The sequence below is a fragment of the Zeus faber genome, assembly GCF_960531495.2.
Source record: "Zeus faber genome assembly, chromosome: 7".
Taxonomy (NCBI): Eukaryota; Metazoa; Chordata; class Actinopteri; order Zeiformes; family Zeidae; genus Zeus; species Zeus faber.
The window spans coordinates 16,530,321-16,555,320 of NC_137203.1; the positions used below are offsets into that span (position 1 = coordinate 16,530,321).

General features: G+C 47.8%; 1 protein-coding gene across 1 annotated transcript in view; it reads left to right on the forward strand.

The window, feature by feature from the left end:
• Positions 1-23,966, forward strand: part of ebf2 (EBF transcription factor 2) — a 28,637-nt gene extending 4,671 nt beyond the window's left edge. The window contains exons 4-16 of the mRNA XM_080003320.1: positions 790-847; positions 2,379-2,434; positions 2,538-2,611; positions 3,949-4,017; positions 18,671-18,752; positions 20,153-20,294; positions 20,439-20,569; positions 20,753-20,879; positions 21,009-21,097; positions 21,200-21,265; positions 21,398-21,572; positions 21,666-21,842; positions 22,020-23,966. Of these exons, the coding sequence (XP_079859446.1) occupies positions 790-847; positions 2,379-2,434; positions 2,538-2,611; positions 3,949-4,017; positions 18,671-18,752; positions 20,153-20,294; positions 20,439-20,569; positions 20,753-20,879; positions 21,009-21,097; positions 21,200-21,265; positions 21,398-21,572; positions 21,666-21,842; positions 22,020-22,246 (1,473 nt within the window). The 3' untranslated portion in view covers positions 22,247-23,966. The remainder of the gene's footprint in view (positions 1-789; positions 848-2,378; positions 2,435-2,537; positions 2,612-3,948; positions 4,018-18,670; positions 18,753-20,152; positions 20,295-20,438; positions 20,570-20,752; positions 20,880-21,008; positions 21,098-21,199; positions 21,266-21,397; positions 21,573-21,665; positions 21,843-22,019) is intronic.
• The last annotated feature ends 1,034 nt before the right edge of the window (positions 23,967-25,000 follow it).

A 25,000-nucleotide genomic window follows, 5' to 3' on the forward strand; every position in this document is an offset into this window, starting at 1 on the left:
CCTTGATATCAAGTTGAGACTCCTCCAGTATTTTTTAACTAATGTTGGCCCCCTTTATCGCCCAACTTCTTTATATTTTCTCTTGTAACTGTCCACCGCCTTTTCCTTGCAATTTCTCTCTTTACCCCCAACCTTCCCTATCTTTCCTGGGTTACTGGACCAGATAGCATTCCTTTGAGACCACTTAGAGTAAGACCAGCAGAGGTAGAGGAAGAGAAGGGAAAAGGGGGGAACGCGAGAGAGTCGGAGAGGTTGGTGGAGAGCCTTGGGGAAGTAGGAATAGAGGAAAAGAAGTTTCCCCCGTCAAGGTCGACTGCTGCTCATGCTGCTCACGCTCACAAGTACAGTACTTTCCGCTTACCGAAACACGGAACACACACACACACACACGCGCGCGCATGCGCACACACACACACGCACACACACACACACACACACACACACACATACAAGCATGAATATGTTTTGCAACTAATGTGCAGTGAAGACGGCCGTAAAGCGCATACAGTCAGGCTTCCAGCTTCTCATTGGACATGATAGTTCAACCTCCAAACAGAGCGTCTAACTCAAGGTTAAGCGCTGAGCTTATGAGCACAATGCACGGTCCCATATGGGCTTTGAGCCCTCGTCCCTCTGATCTCGACACTACTCCCGGCGAATGGTGGGCTGGAGGATTAGGAGAGCCTTGGCTCTGTTTGGGGATATCCAGCTGTACTTAAACGTGCCCAATGTGCTTAACTGCATGCCCTGCGTGTGTCTGTCGCTCTGCCCTTCCCCTTCAAGGAGCAGACAGGAGAAAAGACAAACAACGGCACCCACTACAAGCTGCAGCTCCTCTACAGCAACGGTGAGTGGAGTAGACGCTCGATTTGGGCAGGTCGTAGGCGCCCCTGCGTCCTCGTGCTCAAAGATGTCAAATTCAATTAAACAGTATATTTTTTTGAGTCCCGTGTCTCCCGTGTATGAAGTATGTCCGAAAAGGTTGGCGCACCTTGGAGGCACCTTTCCGCCCCTCTTCCTCACTCCCGAGCCCCCTTGTCTCTTTTGCTGCGGTTCTCAGCGACCATTCACTCATCATCTCATCCCGGAGTTTGTTCGTTCAGTGCCACGAAAAGCTACTTCTCGGCCCATATATGGGGAAATGAGGCACATGTTGCCCCCCCATGGCGTTTCAGCATCAGATGGGGGATACACAGAGAGATTTGGTTCCCATGAGCCAACACTGCCCCTACCCTGCCAATGCTGTGGCACCCATGGGAGAGAAGATAAAAGACATGTTCCAGAGCAGCCCCAACACCCTCAACACACACACACAGGCGCACACGCACGCACGGGCACACACACACACATGCACACACACACACACATGCACACACACACACACACACACACACACACACACACACACACACACAACAACACACAATAATACATGCACACACACAAACAAACTCACGTACGCACAAGCGCATTTGTACGCGTGAGAGCATCGACAGCACTTCCTCTGCGCCGCCTCATCTCAACCCTCCCCAACCCCCCCACCCCCCCCCACCACCCCCACCCCCACCCCGAGCAATATCAAAGGCATATCAATTGAGACTTTGATGAGGGAAACACATTTTTTTAAAAGCAATACTCTTCCAAGCCTCCAGAAAAATCCTCGGATGAAGCCGGTTGCCTCTTAGGTCGAAATTCATTACATGTTGTCTCCTTCTTCTCTAATTTCCAAACGAGGCAAACAAAACTTGTAGATTGGGAGTAGGGAGCGGGAGAGAAAGCCCAAATCCCTAAAAATCCCACAAAGACCACCTCCGCTCCTCAGTGAGCGGACCCGTAGCCTTCGAGCCGCCCTCGGTGCGGAAGTGATCGGGAACATGAAATATTAGCCGTTTGACAGATAGTGACAATTTCATTTGAACGTCATGCCTTGAACAACAAAAAAAACCCCACAACATAACCCTTCAAACGTACATTTGACGTGGTTCAGAAGTTTTTCCTCAGATTACCCAGAAAGAAAATCTTCTAAAATGGGAAAATAGGCAATCATCATTCTTTACTCATTTTTAGATTTGCATCAATTGTGACGTAGCCCCAAACAAACATGATATTGTTCAATGTGTTGTTTAAGCATAGCCTTTAATAGGAGAAGTCAAAGAATTGTATGTTCTATGGCTAACAATAAAATTCTAATCAAAAATCCAAGAGACTAGTCACGAGTGACATTTTCTCTCTTTCTTTCGTTCTTTCTTTATGGATTTAAAGTTGGAGGCTGGAGTTAAAGCTGCAGTTTGGTCCACGTTTAGTCCCGACGATCAACCAACCCTTTGCTTTTCATTCATTCTAAGGCTCTGTCTCTGATTAAATATGTCTCCACGCAGGGGTTCGCACAGAGCAGGATCTCTATGCACGACTTATCGACTCCGTCACTAAACAGGTTGGTAACTCTGTTAGTCCTCATATAAGTAGTCAAGGCAAGCAGCTGATTGATTGTACATGAAATCTAATTTGTGCCATTACCCACCGTCTCCCCTCCTCAGCCAATATCGTATGAGGGACAGAACAAAAACCCAGAAATGTGCAGAGTCCTGCTTACACATGAGGTTATGTGCAGGTGAGTCACATTTACACACACGTACACACGCACACACGCACACACACACACACACACACACACACACACACACACACACACACACACACACACACACACACACACACACACACACCCACACACACGCATCCAATACACCCATTACTCTGCATTACTCTTCTTTTGTCTAAGTGGGTCTGACATGTGGTTTTGGGACAGCGCTCTTGGTGCTCATATTGGAAAGCTACACTAGAGTTGAACTGTGCGTCTAGCCTGTCTGTCATCGTCCTTGTTACAGTGGTAGCCCCATGCTGCTTTCTGTTGTAGCACAGCATGGCCCTGGCCAGCCTCCACTGCTTTCTGGAGCTCCACTCACGCACACTTTGGACCTCCTCTGACAATACCAGCCATGTGTCGGGTAATGATCAGCCATCACCCCCAACACTTGACATTAAACCTAACTTGAAGATGAAATTGGTCTAAAATTGCAAAGCACTGCAGTGTTTTGTCAGAAAATGAAAATAATGAGTTTGGAGTGGGACGTGGATGGACAGATAAACAAACACAGAGTGCTCTTATGGTGGGAGGGTGACTCGGGACGGAGGGGTAGAATGAGGGGCCAGGGCGTGGGGAGAGGGGCTGTGACGGACTAGGCTCTGCCATTGTGTAGCCAGCAGATGCCCGAATGTGACTCACAGCTGGCTAATAACAGAGCCGGAGAGGCAGAGGGCAAGCGTCACAGCTGGGGAGTGAGGCCGTCTGACAGGGGGGCGGAGGGGGGCAGGGCAGGGCCAAGCTGGGACACGAGGAGGCTCGGGCGAGGTGTAGGGGTGGCAGATGGTTAGGGGTGGGGGCACTTTTGTTATGCAGTGAAGGGGACCTGGAGGGGGGGCTGGGTGGCCAGCAGGCTCCTCGGACAGGACTGCTGACGAATTGTAGGATGTGGGGAGGGTGTGTGTGTGTGTGTGTGTGTATGTGTGTGTGTGTGTATGTGTGCGCGCGCGCGCATGTGTGTGTGTTCAATGAGGCTGGGTGGGGGTGGAGTTTGATTCTGAAATCAATGTGACAGATTGCCTGGCTGGCTTTTCACTTTTGAATGGTCTCTCACTGTTTGTAGGGTGTGTTGTTGTACCTTTTTCTCCCTCTTTTATTCCTTTGTCCATTCTTCCCCTCCCCTCCTCTTGCCTCCTTTGTGTTCCCCGCTGGATCTCCGCCGACTTCGGGGCCACAGCAGTTTGTGGATGTGTGCGGGCCAGACAAAAGGCACGTCCTCCCGTTTGTTTGTGGGGTTTTTTTTTATTTCCACTGAGCTCACATTTTCCCGTGTCTTTCTGTCTCTCGTAATTGGACACTTTCAGTCGCTGCTGCGAGAAGAAAAGCTGTGGAAACCGCAACGAGACGCCGTCCGACCCCGTCATCATCGACAGGTAACGGCGCTAACCCCAACACACCCCAACCCCCCCCTTCTAAGTTTCTACTCCACCCAAACACGTCGCTTCGACACCGCATTGCCCACGCTGCGCTTTGTCCACGTTAAAGCTGCGGACGTGTCCGCGATTTTCCCAAGTGCGGACTTTCCCTCCGCCGATATTTCCGTGGTGAAGGACCACTTGTCGGTCCGCTCGCCCGGCAGACGTCTTGAAGCCAAAAGCATGTGGGGGATCTCCGACAGCATGTGAAGGCTCACATGTGTCTGTAATGTTCCCCCTGACAGCCGGTTATCAGGCTACAAGGTGGACGAGCATCGCTTTAATCGCCGCGTGTGAGGGCCTCCACGTCTCAGGGATTGTGCAGGTTTCACAGTGTCTGCCCGGCATTAACCGCCATGATGAATGTTCATAAGCAGACCTGGTGTTCAATTCTTTCTCTTTCATGTCATCCAGACAGACACCCCCCACCCCCCCACCCTCCTACCCCGACCCACCTTCCACTCCCTCCTTCACCCGTTCCCCCTCTTCCTCTCGTTCCGTCTTCCCTTTTTCTTTCTCAAGCAGACCCCCCCACCCCTCCCATTTCATTTATGTCAAGGAATCTTTCTCCCTTCGTCTTTACGGTTCCCAATTTCTCCATCTCTCATTCTCTCTCTCTCTCTCTCTCTCTCTTGCTCTCTCGCTCTCTCTCCCTCTTCCTCCCTCTCTTTCTTTCTCTCCCACTTTTATTCCCCTCTCAGTTCAAGTTGGCTGGCTGTTGACAGTATGTCTCTGAGGATCTCGGCTGAAGATAGTTTTCATATCACGGAAAAATTGGGCTGTTGTCCTATGAAATTTTCCCAGAATTCCTTGGAGCAGCTGGTTTTCTCGTTTTACACTTTCTCAATAACCCCCCCCGCAGCCCCCACCTTTATCCGTTCTCCTTGCATGGCCAAACCTCTCCAAAACGTGTTCATGTATGGCCGTGCGGAAGAGCAGATCTTGTACGCGGCGGTGCGACTGTCCGCCGCGGCAAGGATTGATTTAAATTGAATAATTGACCTACTGTACCGCCTAATAACACCGCTCGCATGCCGTCTTGATGGGGGCTGCTCCCTCACGGCGGGCCCGCGCAATCCTCTCCCCAGGAGCCGCACATTAGCGGCCAGTTAATTTGCGATAAGCCCGTGGAATTCTGTCGGAGCGCGCCACTATGTCCTCTTACGCCGCCTTTCCTTCTTACTTGCGCATTTGCTCGTCCGTGGAAGGAGAGAGAGAGAGAGAGAGAGAGAGAGAGAGAGAGAGAGAGAGAGAAGACGACGAATGCCTGCATGACAGGAGCATGTATATATTGTGTGTACACATATGGATGCATATTTTGTTTGCGTGGGGGTTGTGTATGTTTATTTATGTATGTATATGGATGTATGGCCAATTGTCTATGTGTATCTGTGACCCCTGCGCTGACCTTTTCCCTCCGTCATTGCCCGGGTCCTAAATTATTCATGTGTGGATGGATGTATGTGTGTGCGCCTGTTTGTGCGTGTGAGGGGGTGGTGTGTGTGTGTGTGTGTGTGTGTGTGTGTGTGTGTGTGTGTGTGTGTGTGTGTGTGTGTCTGTGTGTATGTGTGTGTACGTGTGTGTGTGTTTTTGTGCGGTTGGCGGTTAACATGTGTGTGTGTGTGTGTGTGTGTGTGTGTGTGTGTGTGTGTCTGAAGGGGAAGGTCTGTTTCGGTGGCTCCAGTAATCACCCTCCTGCTCCCAGCCCCAACACCTGTTCTCCAATTAACATGCAGTGGGCGGGGGCCCGTTCCTATTTTGACACTGCTTTCTATCCCTTTTCTTCCTCCGTCTCTTCTTTTATCTTCCTCCTCAGCCCCAAGCTCTCTCTCTCTCTCTCTCGCTCTCTCTCTCTCTCTCTCTTTTACAATGCTTGGCTTACATCTCTATCCCCCCCTCCCTCTTTTCCTCTCCCTCTCTGTCATCTATTGTTGATGCTCTCATGCCGTCTTAGCAATGTATATTTGCTTTTGCGCTACTTATTTCTTTTTTTTCTTCCTTCTTCTTCCCTTCTCCGTGTTAGAAATCACCCCCCCCCCCCCCACCCCCACAGAACCCTCCCTCCCTCCCATAAGCCTGTCTAATTTTGCAATAATTAGGCAGTGTCATTAGGACACCTACCCAAGCACATGGGAGTTTGCAATTCCCCAAACGGCCCAAACCCCCTCTTTTCTAATCTCCTTTCCATATTGTTTCGGTTTTCACCCCCTACCTCCCCCCACCTCCACCCCACTTCTCCTGCTGCTGCGCCCCCCCTCCCCTCCCTAATCCTGATTTGAGTGAAAGGGGAGAAAGGAGATCACAGCTGATCCATGGGGAGAGGTGGAGGGGTGGAGGGCTGGGTGGGGGGATTGAGGGATGAACAGGGCAAGGGCAGCCACAGACGGAGAGATGACTCTTTAAGTGGCCCGGGGGGTTGCTGGTGCAGATTTGGTGTTGAGGAAACACTTCTGTGCCTAAAAGTTCTTTAAACGTCTCTTCTTGACACCAGTGAACTTTACCTAAAACGTCCTGGCTGCGATGGGACTCTTTGGTCGCGAGAATGTCCCTCGTCCGTGAATGGTTGACTGATCGGCTGGCCGGCTGATTGACCGGCTGATTGATCTGTGCTTGCCATCATGATTCTTGCCCAATCATCTTAATACGTGTTCATGTTGTGTTCTTATTTGTTCTTTCCGGTGGGCTTTCTGGTTGGTGTGCATGTATGTGTTTGTCTAAGCTTTTGTCTCTGTTTTTATTCTTTCTGTCTGCGTTTTAGTTTTTTTCATTTACTTTATTTTCTGCTTTTTTTTAAATTTGTTTTGCATTGATGGTGTTTTTTATTGTTTACTTTCTCTGCGCCTTAGATGATTTTTTTTTTTGTTTTAACTCCCCTTATCGTGAAAAGTGCAATCGAAATACACTTAGATTTGATTAAAAATTTGCATTTTGGATCCCTCTGGTACTTTGTGTTGGTCCGTATTATTTTTCAACAAAAGAAGAACCTCGTTCATCCTGTTAATATTGAGCAGACAGGTCTGTAAATGGCGATATTGCTGCCATGCTAACCTCTGACCCTGAAGAAACTATACGAGTTCTGGCCCAAAGCTGGTGGCTGTATTTATGTGGGAACCGTGGGTTTACAATGGAGACAAGTGGATGTCAGTATTAGTATCAGTGTTGGTGCGTATATGCCATTTAGGTGGCGTGGTTTGGAGTGTAAGAGCATAGTTTTATGTTTGACGAGGAGGCTGAGATCAATAGTTGGTCATAAGGAGAGTGTGGAGGGATCCATCGCGAGGCAAAAGCCTTGCAAAGGGAGGCGGAGGATCAATGGTAAGCACTATCTCACTAATTGATCGTGTTTCCAAGAGGGGTCTTTTTTAACAATCCGGCACTCAGAGAAAGGGGGAATAATCAATGGGAATTTGTCAATGCGGTCGATACAGTTGTCCCTTCCCCCACACTCGAAACGAGCCATTTCACAAAGACTCACAAAGAAACATCAGGTGTTGCCAAAATTATATATTTCCATCCAACATCTGATCTTTCATCAATACGCCGCTGTCAATGCTTTAACTGTTAATAAGAGCTAAACCAGTGATATCACCTCAGAGCTTAAAGGTAAACCCTCCTATTTGAACAACGATTAGAAGTCGCGGCCGATAGCTTGACTTCAGATGCACGGCTCAAAAAGGAATCCATTGCTTTTAATCTTAGGTTGTGGGTCATATTGATCTGTTTGTAGTCTTTATTCGAGTTGGCTGCATGTACTGTAGGTTTGTTTTCATCTATCTTCTACACAATGCCAATTTTCCATGAAATATTTTGGCTTACTGAATGCGACTGCCAATTTGAAATTATTTTACGCCATATCTTGAAATTGCACGCGTGCGTTAGTTCGCCGACATGGACGCTCGTCTCGCTCAAGGACACCGTGATGGTGCCTGGGACTGAAAGAAAGAACCTTTTAGTTGACGTTGAGTTTCTCCATCACACCACCCCGCCCACCTTGTTGTTGGCACAGTTAAAGTAATACCATCTTTATGGCTCCTAGTGGATTAAGACTGTCTGGATAGTAGTGCTGCGTTCAAGACAACTCGGAACTCATGAATTTCACAACTAGGATGTTTCTGACCTCTGGAAATTGTTTTCAAGCAGTCGACTCCAGGGGAAAAAATAATCACAGATGGCCGTGGGAATCTTTGTTCTGGTAAGCAAGGTTTTGCAGTGCAAAACAAACACAAACCCTTACTTGTTGAAAAATAAAGTCAGACATGTTACCACACGGCATGACATGCTAATGTCAGAGATACCTTTTTGGGGTTTTTTTCCTGAATGCAGCGTAAGACAATAACCCATTCACAGAACTTTCTTACATTTTATTTGAACCTCGTAGCTTACACCTATAATTCAGTAAATCATTTTGACCATCTGTTTAAACTTTGGAGGTCACCATTTCTGCCTGCACCCTTAACTTAGCTTTTTTTTTCACATTTGTAAGCCTCTGCAGTTTTTTTTCTAAAATGTGATCATGGAGGGCCTTTGGTTTTGTTTACCTGTAGCCAAACCAAGGAAAAACTCTGTTATTCTGCACACTCTCTCTGAGCTGTCAACTCTATGTTGCCGTGTCCCTGCCTCTTGGGCGAGCTAAAAAGCCTCTTTTTGTGATTCTAATGGCGGGGAACATTTGTCTCCTCACTCTTCAACACCACCCCCGGGAAAATAACGGGGAGCAAAGCTTTGGGAAAGGAACATTAAGTGATCATCTAAAGAATAAGAACAGCAACATTTTTTGGACTGTGTCATGGGTCAAATTCCTCCTTTTTTCCCAGATGCATACTCAATATTTCCGCCAAGAAGCCCTGTTATGTCATCATATATGCACTGGTGGGTTTTATGTCTATGACAACAATGTCAGTTTAATAGATTGTTTCTTATGATCCTGGCCTCTGATTTTCATTTAGCTGTTAAAGTCTTGTCTTGCCCGGGTGGTGCCTCCTGCTTTCATTACCACGCAGGTTTGGAGACAGCTCTTTTGAAGATTAGTCAGTCCTAGCAATGAGGAGACATTGTGAAGGGTGGTGTTGTGCTGGGATTGCTCTCTGACTTCCACAGATCAATGCTGTTATAAACCATCCATACAAACCCATTCCGCTGCCTTTAGACCCAGAAGGACGCCTTGTCTTCCTAATGACATATCGCAAAGACTATATTGTCATTTTGCAAAAAAATATCTAGAAATGTGTAGAAATTCATTCCTACTCTTGGACATCGCTCAGGGGGATGGGACGCAGCACCCATGGCATTGCAATATGAAACACACACACACAGACACACACACGCGCGCGCACAGTCATACACATTACATACGTTCACACACATACATAACTTAGCGACTTCTTACACATGCAGAACACATGCATACAGACACACTTCCTTCACTCGGCCCTCACCGCTCTCTCCCTGGTGGCTGGTAGTGGACAGTCCCTCCAGACCCCCTGTCAGGAGCCCCTCAGACGGGGTGCCAGGCAGCGTGGCGACAGGGCCCTGAGGCTCCAGTGCACACGGCCTCACACGGCCTCACACGGCGGTGCGGCACGCAGGCTGGACCACTGAGCAGCTGGCACTGGACTGAGGGATGGCTCCTCCCAGGGGGCAGTGGAGAGCCGGGTGAATGACACAAAGACAGACAGCGAGAGAGAGTGGGATGTCTGGAATATCAAATATGGTGACAGGTAGCGCCCGAAAAAAGTGAGAGCTCCAACTCTAGCGTCAAGCCTGTGAATATGAGTTTTGGGACCTTTATAATACCGTAGTGGTGGTGGTGGGGGTGGGTGTGACTCATGTGAACCAGGAAGGCCCGGGACTCCAGCGTGGGCAGGAAGTGCATCATGAGTGGCAGGCTCGAAAAACTCGAAACTTGTGTTTTGTCATCTTTGCTCTGCCTGGGGCAGCTCTGGCTGTCATGGCGTGAATCCCGACATTAGGAACAGCTTGGCTTGTTTTTGTTTCGGCGGCTTGCAGTAGCGAAATGCTTTGACAGGATATAGGAATAGACTGCGGGTGGCATAACGCGGAAGAAATACAGGTTAATCCTGAAGAGCTTCACAGACCCTGGGTGGAGGCTCGTCTGTCCACTAATAGGGCTCACCTTTTCTCGAGTAATGTAGAGATTAAGTCGGGGGCCAGATCTGTGCCTTTTAGAGGGCCCCCTCGGCAAGAAAGTGACTGCATGTATGTGTGTTTTACATTGGAGCGGGAGGGACAGAAGAGCGACTTTGCATGTGGTGTTCATTTGTTTTGTAAGCCATCTATGTAGTGGCCGCAATCAGGAACAGGATATGCTGGTGTGTTTGTGTGTTTTTTGTCGGCGTGTGTTTGTGTTTGCGTGTTTTTGTTTGTGTGTCTGGAGTCGGAGGCCAGTCGGTGGAATTTAGGAACGGCCTCTATTTTCTCTGGCTGGATGCTGCCGGTGTGGGGCGAGTGGCGATAGTGTGTGAATGTGTGTGTGTGTGTGTTGGGGGTTAAAGGTGGGGAGGACGGAGGACGGGGGGAAATTGGGGGAGATTGGGGTAAAGGGGGTGGGAGGGGCGGTGGGGGCAGCTCAGCGTCTCAGTTGAGGTCTTAAATTTCACTAATGACTTAACGATGCCCCCCGGCTCTGCGCCGGCCCCGCGAGCAGCTCAGTGTGTTTGTTTGTCTGATTATCAGGAATCTGGACAGAATCTGTTTCCTGGACGGACTCGGATTTCTCTGATACTTCTCCACCTTTCACTTTATGAAAATATCCGGCGAGGCTAATAGAGACAAATTTGCAGCGTTGGTAGAATTTTTTATTTTTTTTTTAACAACCCCCCCTTCTGGCACATGGGGGGAGGGGGGGGGGGCGATGGAAAGCACCTCTCGCGCCTCTGAATTATGTAACGATAAGTCCGCATCAAATGTCTTTGCAGAGCAGTTTTGGAACACTGAGGTGTTTGGTGAAATGAAATGTGGACCAACCAGTCCACACAGCGTGGCTGAAGGAGATGCTCCCAAGTAAAGAAGAATTTCAGCGGTGTGTTTTCATACAGGCTGGATGTCATTTAGTGGAAAAACCCCAGCAAACGGTTAAAGAATTTGTGACATGTGCACGTGTGTTTGTGTGACTACCAACTGTGTCTGTTTGGTTGTGTGTTTGTGTGTGTGCGTGCGTGTGTGTGTGTGTGTGTGTGTGTGATGGTCTTGATGAATCCGTCAGGCCCGGGGGGGCAGGGGGTGATGTGACCGCTGACAGGCTCCCAGCAGGCATGCTGAGCACCCCAACAGTCTCCCTGCCCTCTCCCTACCGCCCCTCCACCCCTCTCCACCACCACCACCAGCACCGCTCTATTCCTCTCCTCTCCTCTCCGGTCCGTCCCGCTCCTCCACTCTCTACCTCCGCTCCGCCGTCCTCAGCTCCGCACATTTGCTGTGCATTAGCCACGGACAGTAAATTACAGCGCCCCGAACCTCTGAGTGATTCCATACCCATCTCTTCACACGTTCCACCCCTCCCTCCCTCCCTCCTACCCTCCCTCCGAACCGTCCGCTCTCTCCCCACAGTACCATTACCCAGCTCTCCCTCTCTCTCTGCGTCTGCCTCATCCTCCTCTCTTTTCCTCTCATTCCGATCTGTTTTTCCCCCCTCTGTCTGTCATATTCGTCCTGGTTCCTAGATTCTCTCAACCCTGTCAGATTTCCCTCCCCTGTCTGTCCGTCTCCGTCTCCTCTTATGCTTCTCGTGCTTCGCTCTCCCATTGTGTCACGCTACACAGCATTCCCTCCTTTAAACATCCACCCCTCCACCCCTCCGCCCGTACTTTCCTCGCAAGCAGGTCCCTCTTCTCTCGGCTTCACAGGTTTTACCTTTCTTTCTCTCTCTCTCTCTCTCTCTCTCTCGCTCTCTCTCGCTCTCTCTCGCTCTCTCTCTCTCTCCCCTGGACGCTTTCCTCCTCCTCTCTCTTTCTGGAAACAGATGTTGTTTGTCGGATCTTATCATTACTGGCTAATTAAGAAGACATCTCTCCTCATTCTGCTGTTGCTTCTCTCTCCTCTCCCTCGCTTTTCCATCCTTCTCAAAGCTCTTTGTTCTCCCCCAGATTAAGGTTCCGGGTTGCGCTTTGATAAATACGCAGTATTGATAAATCTGATGAGTGACTGGAAGATTTCAAAGGCTGCGGAAGTGTATGCTGGTATTGTGGATGATGTTTTTTTTATTCTTTATTTTTTTATTTTTCCGAGTTGAGCCGTATTGGGAGGTGGATGTCTCCACTCGACAGTTAGGAGAGTGTATTTTGAATCCTTGTCCCTCAGGACGAGCCGTGCATGCTGGGAGAGGTCAGGCCGCTGATGGGAATTATATTCCCCGTCCTGGTTGTAAATTCATGTTTTCTTGAGCCTGAATATCTATCCATATCTATCCGTTTGACCGTCTGAATACAGTCCCATGTGGGACCGCTCTAAATGCAATGTGTGCATTTTGGAAAACCTTAAAAAGCTTTAAACGTCGATTTATTTCCCAGCCGTTAAAAATACACATTTTAGATTGAAACTTTTTGGCGGCCCGTGGAAACTTTATCGAAACACTGCGTTGCCATTTGTTTGTCCCCGTCCTCGCTCATCCCCCTCTGCTCCACTCGTCCCTTCTCCCCTCTCAGCTCGCCTGTGCCTCAGTCAATTTTGTGGTGGCAAGCCTGAAGGCTTTACGGGACTAGCAAGCTCTATAAATCAGTACAAGTGGTTTAAATGTTTGCCTTTGTCACAGTTCTCAAGTTTAGAGGTTGGGGTGGGCCGGCGCTCGGGCTGGAGCTCGGGGTGAAAGCGCAGAAGTGAAGCAACAGGAGGCGTTGGAGAAGAGGCCATAGGGCACCGCCACCCCCCCAGACAAACTTTAAATTAGCTCTTCTTCACCCTCCTGCTCTTTACCCGTCCGTTCAATCTCTAAGTCAAATTTTAGATGTTTAGTATCCCATTCAGCCCGTCAGTCTGTTGTTCCGTCTTTCTGCAAATGGGCGTAGATGTCGGATTTCTTTATTTATTTTTACGATTGAATCCAAAGTCGGAGCTGCGGCCACGAGGGAGCGTTACGCAAGCGAAGCATCAGCTAAGAGGGAGAGAACTAAATATTCTGTTTGAGGAATGCACCTCCATTCCGAACAACCAACATTTATGGAATTGATATTTCAGTGTTGGGTTGTGAAGTGGAAAGTCTCTCATGAGGTATTTGGCCCATGTGAAGGTTATTAGTGAAAGGTGAGTGAAACTGGTGCCGTGGATATCCCAGTATGTTTTAGGAGGGGGGCGGACTGGGACGCTGGTGTGAAAGGTCCTGTGGTGGTATGCGACAGAGGGGGTATCAGTTCATGTGGGTTTTCTGTGCCCCATTAGCAGTGTCAAAGGTCATGCGCCCCGGGTGTTAACCCTGGTGACCAGTCTAGCTTCCAGTCTGCCAGGGGACCTGAGTCCAGGGGTATTTATTACTGCCCCTCACTCTCCCCACCGCCCCCTCCTCCTGCCCCAATTCTCCCCACGGAGGAAAACAAAACAACTCCAGCCCTCCTGCAGCCGCGCTACATGTACTAATTGGATGCATATCCTTTCACTGAATCATGACGACCCATCTGTAGATTTGTGTCTCATTGGGAAGGATTGTTAGTTGGGTGTTGGCTTATCAGAAGTTCGGCCCGTCAACGTGAGCCACTGTATTCAGCTGAGCCGTTAAAGTTATAAATTTGGAATTGTTTGAATGTCTGTCAGATTTTTGTATTTTAGCTGTTCATGAGGCGTCGTGAATATGGAGGGATGTGTGTGCATCCAGCCCTGTGTGCGTGGACTAATTTTCATTTATGTGTGCATGGGTTTTGCCTGCGCGCATGCATGCGTGCGCGCGCGCGCGCGTGTGTGTGTGTGTGTGTGTGTGTGTGTGTGTGTGAGAATGTGTGAGGCCATGTGTTATTTTTGCATGATTTCTCATGTGCTCACATGTGACACAAGCATGCGTTTGTTTCAGTGTGTGAGTTAATGCACTCGCTGTGCGAGTGTGGCAGAGGAAGACCCTCAGCATGTCAGTATGTTTTAATGCCTCACATCTGGTTTCCTAATTTTCCTCCCAACCCCTCCTCCGTCCAGCCCCCTCCACCTCCTCCCCCCTCTGCTCTGTCAGTACACTGTTTTGTTTTTTCAGGGAGGGGGGTGGGGTGGTCGGGGATTCAGGGGTGATAGAGGGGATGTCTGATGAGTGATGGCCCTGAATACAGGATGTCAACATTCTCTCTCTCTCTCTCGCTCGCTCTCTCTCACTCTCTCTCTCTCTCTGTCTCTCTCTCTCTCTTTCTCTCTCTCTCTCACTCCCTCTCCCTCGTCCGCTCTTGCTCTCCCCCTCTCCTTCTCTCTCTCTCTTTCTGTCTTATTCATTCATGTCTCTCTGCCACTCAGGCGTCCTCTCGTTATTTCCTACCGTCCCTGTCAGTCATTGAGAGGCCGCTGACTTGCCTTTGAAGGAGTCAAGCTCTTTATTTGTCACTGTTAGATGATGAACAGGGCCACCTCACATCTGCCAGACCGAGCACTGCCAAAAAAACCCTGCTACGCGGCCCCCCACCTCCCTCTTTTGTTTTTGGAATTCCCCCCTACATTCTCAAATCACTATTTGGACATCACTCATAACTTTTCCCTAAAATGCGATGACAAAGTCCAAAGAGGGCAGATTAGGAAAGAAAGGGAGAGGCCATTCTAGTAGCTAACATTGATTGTATGATGGAAACCTTTTGCCTTTTTTTGGTTCCAAGTCCATTGGCTACCAGAAAACTTCCATTTACAACGAGCACGGGGGGTGATGTGTTTTATGTTTATGTGAAAAGGCAGCTTATGTCAACCGTGATTAGTGTTGATGAATGGCTATGAACATTTTTTGTTGGAGCCTCCTACGCTGCCTAGGTGTGTGCTGCATGATTGAGGCCATATGTAAAGCATAGTGTCCAACACTTATGTGTAACAGATGCTTCAAAGCACAGAGCAGTGTGAAACCCAGGTCCCATACTGAGGAGAGAAACAATTACGAAAAAAGTTAATCTCTGTTGTTCTTCTAAATGTCACGACTTGCCGGCTCCCTTAAAAACCAAAAAAAAAACAAAAAAAAAATAAAAACCCACATTTAGTTAAGCAAGTTGTCATCACTAGGACAGCTCCCTCGCGCTACGTGGTCTGTGTTTAGTCCTGGGAACTGAAGCAGATGCAGACAAAGGAGATTTGGAGTCCTTGACAGAGATACAGAAAGGGAAGGAAGAAAAAAAAAAAAACAGGCTCCCCGTGGTGCCAGTGTGGAAAATGATCCCAAGGTTTAAGACTTTGGCCTGCGTTTTGCTTGTGTGTCCTGTTGTGACTGTGTCTGCGGAGGATATATGAAGCCATTTGTGGAAGTTATAAATCGGTTTACAATACTGACAACAGCTGATATCGGCTTTGTGAAACTATTTTTCCATTTCCCATTGGTTGGCACAAAGCATAGTCTCGGTGTTCACAAGTAATAGAAACATGGTTTATGAGGACTTTTATGTCACAGTTGTAGAATTAATAACGTTAAAGGACTTAAATGGTTAATGGCTCAAAAACAAATGTCTTAAATTGTTCTAATATGCATTTCCTTTTTGAAGTTGAAGTTAGCCTTTATTAACCACTTTTGAAACTAAATGGTTGCACACTCCTGAAGAGTTAATTTACAGAGCAACCGCAGATCAAAACATAAAAAAAAACATGTAATAGCGATGGAGCACAAAGTGAATAAGTTTGATGAAAGCAGACTTTGCTCCGCAGCTTCCCTGACACCGGGATCACCTCCGGTTCTTTGTATGTTCTCCTCTTCCCTTTGTGGCGGATGTGGAGGTGTGTGGGTGTATTACATTACCAAAACAAAAACAAACAACAGCAATATTAAACTTTTGCAACCACAATAGGGGGGGGGGGTGGGGGGCAGAGGGTCCTCGACTTCTTATTAATTATGCAAGATTAGTCTAATTATAATTCAGCAAATGAATGTGTGGCAGAAGGTGTGAGGCGGCGGGACTGGGAGATTTGCATGTTAAGTGGGCAGGGGGAAGCGGCTAATGCATGCTAATATATGCTCCAACGTCTCGCTTTAATTTCAGCATTTGCAGCTGTGTGCGTCCGAGCTGAGGCGGGTGAAAAGTTGACTGAATAGGTTTTTGGGAGGGGGCAAAGGTGGGGGTGTCAGTGTATTTGATTGTGCGTGCATGCGTGTGTGTGTGTGTGTGTGTGTGTGTGTGTGTGTGTGTGTGTGTGTGTATGTGCACACGTGTGAGTGTGTGTGCGTGTGCGTGTGTGTGTGTGTGCGCGTGCGCGCGTGTGTGTATGTGTGCGCACGTGTGCATTCATATCGATCTGCTGTTACAGTAGATAAATAGGCAACGATGTGAAGAAGTCAACTAACAACGTCAGGAACCCTTAAGAAGATATTGCACGCAGCTCGAGATGGGTGTAGATGAACCGTAAACAACAGCTTCAACCCCAAATCCTCTGACTCCCAAGTGAGAGTCAGGGGAAGGAGCGGTCATTTCTGATTGGGCGAGCATGAAGCCGCCACAGAGCAGGTGGCAACTGAGCGTTGCTTAGTCCGAAACAAACCGAGGCCATGGTCATTGAGCCTGAAAATATGCTCCCCATACCTCCCAAGCTCCTCAGATGAGCTATAATGTTATAATGATTTCCCATGATAGAACAGAATTACCATATGACCATTAAATGTCTGAGCACAATGAAATGGATCACCATTTAATAGGTCCGCCTGTAGGAACCACAAAGCAAGTTTACTTAAAATTAACCAACAACGTGGCACGCCGCGACTTATGAGCCGACTAAATTCACTCAGTCATTGCAACATGAATCAAATTGTCCGGGATGCAGAAATAAGGAAAGGAAGGACAGAAAGCGAAATGAGTATTGAGATGGAGCGAGGAAGTGTTTTAAGGGGCGGTAGAGTCCCTGATGTGCCCTTTTGCACATTTCCACACTCCAGCCCAGCTTTAGTAGAGCTTTGGGGTTGGAGGTCAAAACTCTCACAGATAAATTATAATCACCCTCTGCCAACAATAATATTGATTGTCCTCCACTGAAATAGCTCAAATCAAGAAATATTGGACACAGTTTTGGAAGCCAGAGCTATTTGTAAGCCTGGCCCTTTTCACAAGGGAGGAGGCTGGAGGGAGTGATGGAGGAAGAGTGAGGACAGGCTGACAGAGTAAGGGAAAGATTAGTATTCACTGGGAGGGTCCAGGGCTGTGGGGCCAATATGGAGTCCCTTTTAAACAGTATCCCTCCATTAATATGACTTATATTTGCAAAGAGAACCTTGTGGGTGGGATTGGTGCCGCTCATTATAAGCTTCTACCTCTCCCTCCGACATTTTTCTTCCTCACTATTGTTGTTTGTTTAATTGGAAACATTAATGGGTGTGTTTTTCAAAACAGGGGAGAATTCCATCCCTCAGAGGAGCGGACATCTGGTTCTCAGCTATATGTGTGCCAATTGCCATAATTACATCACAATTCCGCAGCATTTCCAAGACTATGTTTCTTTTCCCCTCATTTTTTACACTTTCTACTTTTTTATTATTTTCCTTGAGTGAACTCTCCGTCCGAGCCTCATCTCAAACTACAAATTTTAAATACTTTTCTGGCCCAAGCCTCTTTCTCGTTCGCACCCCACCAGCACCATCACCCCTTCCCAGCTCTGTGTTGGAATGTGCTCTTGTTGTTGCCGTCCTCTTTCCTATCTGTTCTTTGCCTCTCAGCGTAGGGACTTTGGGATTGCGGCAGAGCCGCGTTGCCATGGCAGCGGGCTGCGTTGCCGAACTGTGTACACGTGGGATTTGAAGTCTCTCTCTCCATAGCCTCCCTATCTCCCATTTATTCCATCTCTCTCTCTCAGGTCTTCTTTGGTACAGCGGAGAGGCTACCAGAAGCTTCCTCCCCACCCCTCCCCCCCTTCCCCTCCACACTCCATCACTCAAAAAGTAAAACTGACACACATAATGAGACACGCTCACACACACAATGAGACACATGTAGAAGAAAAACCTGCTACGTCCGTGCCACCGCTCTCCCTCTATCCCTATCTTCTGCTTTGCACCTCCTCATTTCACTTTCTCTGTAGTTGTCTCTACCATGTTTCCACCATTCCCATGCGGCGGTTCAAATACAGCGGTGCGGGACACTGCGGTCCCCAGAGTCCCCTGGCATACATCACTGTCTCCAGTTTACTTTGAAACACGGCAGCGCTTTTTCGCTGGACTACACATCAGATCCTCATCAGTTGATTTAAAGAGTAATAACATTGACTCTAATACTAAACTAAACAGCTTTGATTGATGTCAGAGCTATAATCATACACATCCATGTACTGCGCAAACACTCGCGGGTATGCAGACAAAAACATGCGTGTACCAACCCCCAGGATCTGTCTCATAGACACAATGAATGTCTCCTTTGATTCGCAATTCTGTTCCGTCGGGCGGCAAATAGCCATGAGAAATGTCTTTCAAGTCACTTCCGCGCTGCTAATGTACACAAGTGTGTCCTCTTATTTACCTCTGCAGGTTTTTCTTGAAGTTCTTCCTGAAGTGTAACCAGAATTGTCTCAAGACGGCAGGGAACCCAAGGGACATGAGGAGATTTCAGGTATGGGATGATGGGGAAAAATTCATTTGTGCGGGGTGAAGGCGGACTCGTGTGTTTCGGGGAGTAAAGGAAGTGAGGGCAGAGGATGTATGGGATCGAATACGGTGATGAAAAGATAGAAAAACAATGTAGGTAGATGTGTGAAAAAAAAAAAAAAAAAAAAATCCCGACTGTCACATTCCCGGCTGTAGAAAAGTTGATGCCAGATTTCCTCGCAGTAGTCTTGAACTGAGGAAACGTTTCCAATGGAACGTATAGGGGAGAAAGTTAAAGGTGAACGTTAAAAAATCAATAGACAGAGAAATGGAAAAAGAAATGAAAGGGGTTAGATGTGTGGGAGAGACAAGGGATGGGGGGCAGGAAATAGGTTGAGGTGTTTCAGGAAGTTGTCAAGAATTGAGTGATTGGCTCCAGATGGAGGAGGTCATGCTCCATGACCCAGGAAGTGGTCACAGGGGACACTCCTGCCTCACTTCCTCTGCCGTCTTTCAGCACCAGCGGCCCCTGTCTAGCATTCTCTCTCTCTCTGGCTCTCTTTCCTCCCGGCTTCCCCTCTCCTCTTCCCTTCTTCTGGCTCCCCCTGTTTTCCACCATGTTTGTTTTAAACTCTGCACGGTGACACGGTCTGAGAAGTTATGAGCACACTAACGCTCCATTGCCGGACCTCGAGGTGAAAAGGTGATCCCAACTGGACGGCACGTCTGCTGTGGCTTCTTGATCGATAATTTACAATTATTTTCCCTAAGATTTCGCTCCCATTCCGCCACCTACTGCACATGTGTTTTTTTTTCCACCCTCCATATATTCCTCTGGCTCAATCGCTTTTACCCTGCACCTGGAAAACCACAACCATGTGTTTATTGGTGGCTACTGCGAGGCTTATCTTTGCACTACCTTTTATTTTCTATTTTTTCTCTCTTGCTTTTGTATCATGTGAAATAAGATTATTTCTCTGGAAATTACGTGGAATGATTTTTTTCTGCCCTAGTTTGCTAATCATAGTAAAAAAAAACCCGTATAAACGGTGATTCATGAGTTCTCGACACACAAATACTTTGGGCGAGAGAAAAAAAAGTTAAGGTCACCATAAAGGCCTTTAAAACACAACCTTAACAGGTAGTTAAAACTGGAGATTTTAGCCACATTTGTATAATTGATGGACATATCCCACCACAGCCAACATATGGAAAATGGATGACGGTTGGTCGGGATGTACATGGAGTATCATTACCACAATGATAAAATGTTCCAAAGTGAGAAATATTACCTTAACCTATCTGTTGAAACAGATTGTTAGTTTGAGAATTGTGTGTCAGCGTAACCGGAGACCGGGGACTCACAAGCTTCTGTCCGCGCCATGTAGTTATACTGATATATCGCTCTCATTTCCCGCCCCTCAGGTGGTCTTGTCCAGCACTGTAAGCGTAGACGGCCACATCCTCGCCGTGTCCGACAACATGTTTGTCCACAACAACTCAAAGCACGGCCGGAGAGCCCGCAGACTGGAGCCGGGCGAATCCGCAGAGAACTCAATGGAATACGGTAAGGCACTAACCGTGTTACGGCGACTGTACCTGCTGTTCATATGGAAGCCGTCGCCTGTTCACAACACTCACAAAGTAACAATAGTTTCTATGATCCTGATCCCTATCAAAATGTCTTGACCGATGCATCTTCCCTGTCCAGCCACCCCCTGTATAAAAGCCATCAGCCCCAGTGAGGGATGGACCACTGGCGGTGCCATGGTCATCGTCATTGGGGAGAACTTCTTTGACGGGTTGCAGGTGGTGTTTGGCAGCATGCTGGTGTGGAGCGAGGTAGGGGTTCTCTTTGAAATAGCTTGTTAATGATTTATTTGAAAGCACATTGTGAAACGATCTGTGAAGCATATGGCTCGTGTCATTACTGAGACATTTCATGACTAAAACATATTTTCCTATATAGTGTAAATAGGCGTTGGAGATTTCATGTGTCGTTCTTTTCTGGGTTTTTTTCCGTAGTTGATCACACCCCATGCCATTCGCGTTCAGACGCCTCCTCGTCACATCCCAGGTGTGGTGGAAGTCACACTGTCCTACAAATCCAAGCAGTTCTGCAAAGGAGCACCAGGACGCTTCATCTACACAGGTGAGTGGAGGACATCCTGGACGTCTGAACTGTGGCCTCTATTCTAGATATGAATGCGGGCTTCGGAATGAGTATTACTTGGCCTGCACCAACTTTGTTGACCAAATGTGCCTTGTTTTTTGGCTTTAGCTCTGAATGAGCCGACCATAGACTATGGTTTCCAGCGTCTTCAGAAAGTCATTCCGCGGCATCCTGGTGACCCGGACAAACTGGCTAAGGTATAGTAAGAGACCACTGTGGAAGGAAACAAATCCTTTAGCAGAGCTCTACACTACAATAAGGACATATTTTTATGACGTTTGCTGTTATTGTTGTTTTAGGAGATGCTTTTGAAGAGAGCGGCTGATCTTGTGGAGGCCCTGTATGGAAACCCTCACAGCAACCAGGTAAACAGCAGCCCTTTTGTTCTTTTGGCGGCCAAGTGTTTATCCAGGTTATTTTTCCGCCGACATTTCATCATGTATAAATAACGTAAAAACAATCTTTGCTCAACAACCATTGCCTTGTCTCTCCTGTAGGACATGTTGCTGAAACGAGCAGCCGACATAGCTGAGGCCCTCTACAGCGTTCCCCGTCCGCACGGTCAGCTCCAGGCTCTGCCGAGCTCACCGGCCCACGGCAGCGTCATGGGCCTGGGTTCCTACCCTTCCCAGCTGGGCGTCAGCATCGGAGAGCCGGTACAGAGCAGCCAGGGTGAGAAGAGTCACAAACCCTGCACAGTTTTCGGTAGCTCTCCAATGATCGGACATCGTAATCTGACCCCGAGATCTTTCGTCTTCCTTTCAGGTTACATCCGCAACTCCAGCAGCCTGTCTCCACGGGGTTACCCTTCTGCCTCCACCCCTCAGCAGTCCAGCTACGGGGGTGGCATGAGCGGAGGATATGGGACTGTTCCGATGACCAGCCTGGGAGTGCCCGGGTCCCCTGGTTTCAGCAGTGCGTCCCCTACAGGCTCCCCATACGGTACTGAATGTTCTCTCTCTTCTGCTTCGGGGATCTCATATTGTCGGAAAAAACATAGATACCCGGTGTTAAATTTATGTGCGGATCTACCTAATACGTCGACTTCATTACGTCTTAAATTTTACTTTTGATGTTGAGAGGTGGACGGGATAGTCACTGTCACTCCCTCTTCCACAGTCATGCCTTCCAGCCCCACCATCGCAGGAGGATCCAGCTCGTCGTCATCTCTCTTGCCTTTCTCTTCCTTCCCGTCCGCTGCCAAACAGAAGAGCGCTTTTGCCCCCGTCCTCAGGCCACAGGGTTCCCCCTCCCCTGCCTGCCCCGCCTCCGGGGGGAACAGCTTCAGAGGTAGCCATCCGACTCACTATCTGACCCCCCTTTCTGAACTTACCAATGCAGTCTAACACCTTGAACTAAACTCACGAGAGAGCTTGGCTTGACAGAACTTGACGAAACAAATGGCTGGACTGTTCTTGGATGTACAGTAATGCGAGAACGGCTGACTGAGCAGAATGATAGTCTTTTTTTTTTTTTTTTTTTTTTTTTTTTGTATATTCTCTTTTTCCCCAGCAATGGCAGGCCTGGTTGTTCCCCTGATGTAGCAAAGCACCCGGCCCCAATCTACCCCCCAGAACTCCGCTCCACTTAAAACCCTCTCTTGGCACTAAACGGGCAGGGAGAATGAAACATTGATGACACCCCACCCCAGCCCGACCCCCCCCCACGCCCCCCCACCCCCCCAACAACACCAACACCACATGTTTGTCCTTGTTTCATCCAGCCGGGTGAATGGGACAGGGTGTGATAATGTCCAAAGACCAGCCATCCGCTCCAGAGGCACAGGAGATTACTTCAGCTGCAGCCACAGAGCAACAGAAACGCTTCTTTAGGGAGGGTTGCCAGACTGGACAGTGCCGCTCGCTGTGGTGTCCAGGTTTAATGAGAAACAGAGGGCGAACACGTCATAACCTCCCCAAAAAGCTTTGAGAGTGTCCATATTTCCTCTAGGCCCTGCGATTATATGCAGTATGATTCGTCTAACACATGGCCCGAAAGTTGGCGAGAGAAACGCAGGAATCCTACATGGGAGCACTGAATCTCGTTGGATGATGGACAACGCCGATATCACGCTGAAGCTCGATGAAGCAGGGTGCTATTTGTCTGTGGTTTGACACCGTTAAGGCATGTTTGTACATTGTCTGTGAGTTAGCGAGAGGTTTTTGTAGTAGACTTTTTGAAGACAATTTACATTCCAGGATAATAGACCCTTTATTTTTTGTTCAGATCTCTAGGTTTTACAAGGGAAAACTCTTTGTCCCAAGGGTTATTACTAAAGGAAGTCATATATTGATTTATTTAAGAACAAGCAATTTAACTTATTATACTTAGTTTAGGGAATAATATAAATGTGTTTTATCAATGTGATCTCTTTTTGCAAGTGTTATTACAATAAGGTTACCTCTGCATTTCCTTCACCATCCTTCAATGATCAAAATGGAACTCTCTGAAATTGTTTGAGAGACTAAACCACGACAGATGAATTTGGAATGAAACGTTTGCAGTCGCATAACGAAAATCTATAATATTCCACCTATGAAAAGAAACTGAATGTCCTTGCTATAAAAGGGAAAAAATAGTTAGCCTTGTCGTTATGGATTTCATTTTTTATGCATGCTTTTTTTTTTTTTTACACTGATGCCCTTATATTATTTAATTTCACATTGCAAAAGTATAAAATTAAGATTGAGATTATGAGTTTATTGTCACATTTTAAAGTAGTTTCTGGTCAACTCAGTTTCTGGTCACTATGCAGTACAGTAAATTAGCTACATAGCACATAATAAAACATAACAAAACAAAATTGCCACAAAGGGACATTTTGGGCATCAACCCATTTACTATTGTTCATAAATTGAGTTAAGCAACACAAATTCAAAATGTCAAACTCAGGACAATAAAACAATGACACACAAAGAAAATGATAATATCGTTTAAAATGTACTTTGTTTTAGTGTTTGGTTGGTTTTATTTATTTAAATTTTATTAGCAAATCAAATATGTATTTTTTTTTTTCGAGCCAATTCTTCTTTGAAACGGGACACAAATTGTTCCCGATGTGATTTGTATATCTCAAGGTTGTAATTATATTTTGTGCTCCAAATAAAACAAACAAGTGAAAGATCACAAGTGACGGTTCGTCGTGGTTTATTCTCCTGGTTTACCTGAAGGAATAAGCACACGTCCCCCCTCGTGACGGGCTCCATGTTGGTCCGTATCCCGTCCCGGGTATCTCAGCCGGGGGCTGGGTCATTGCCCGTGTGTGCGGGCAACTCGCCGCACTGTTCTGTGCGCGTCTCTGACGAGCCACGGCATCTTAACCGTGATGCGAGCGCTGAGGACTGAGTGGAGCACATCAAGATAAACAACACCACCCACCCCCACCTCCACACCCCCAACCCCCGCTTCCCAGTAAGCCTCCTTCTCTCCGAGGACCGACTCTCCAGGGGCCCCGGCGAGAACCACACGGATCTACCTCCACCCTACCATCCTCCTCCTCCTCTCCTCCTCCTCCTCTTCGTCTTCCTCTCTGTGTTTCCTTCGGCATCTGTCCGTCTCCTTCCCCCTTTCTCTCTCTCCTTCTCCTTCTCTCTCCCGCCCTTCTCTCCGTCTTTCTCGCTTCTAAAACACTTGCACACATAGGCATAACTATGTGTTGTTTTTTTTTTTTTGTTTTTTTCCCCTTCTCCTCGCCGTCTTTGTTTTGAAACCCCTTCATCCTCTCCTTTCTCCCGCTCCCTGGCATTGGCCCCGACTCTGCTAATGTAATTAGCGGTGGTAAAGAAGGGCAGTTAATTACCCACTCTTTTTTGATCGGGTAATTAATGTTATGCCAGGAAACAGCAACTGTTTCATTAACACAGCGCTCAAAGCGATGGGGGGGCTGGGTCGTTCCCCCCCCCCCCCCCCTCTCTCTCTCCCTCTCTCTCTCTCATGTGTGGACAAACCCTGTCTGAGCAGCCGCGCAGGACCCTCCATCCGGACGGCCTTTTGCTTGTCTTTCTCTTGTCTTTTGTCACCATCAAGTGGCACTTGCCTAAGGAGCGGCTCCTTCCCCTCGGTCTCTCTCTCCCTCTCTGTCTCTCTCTCTCTCTCTCGCT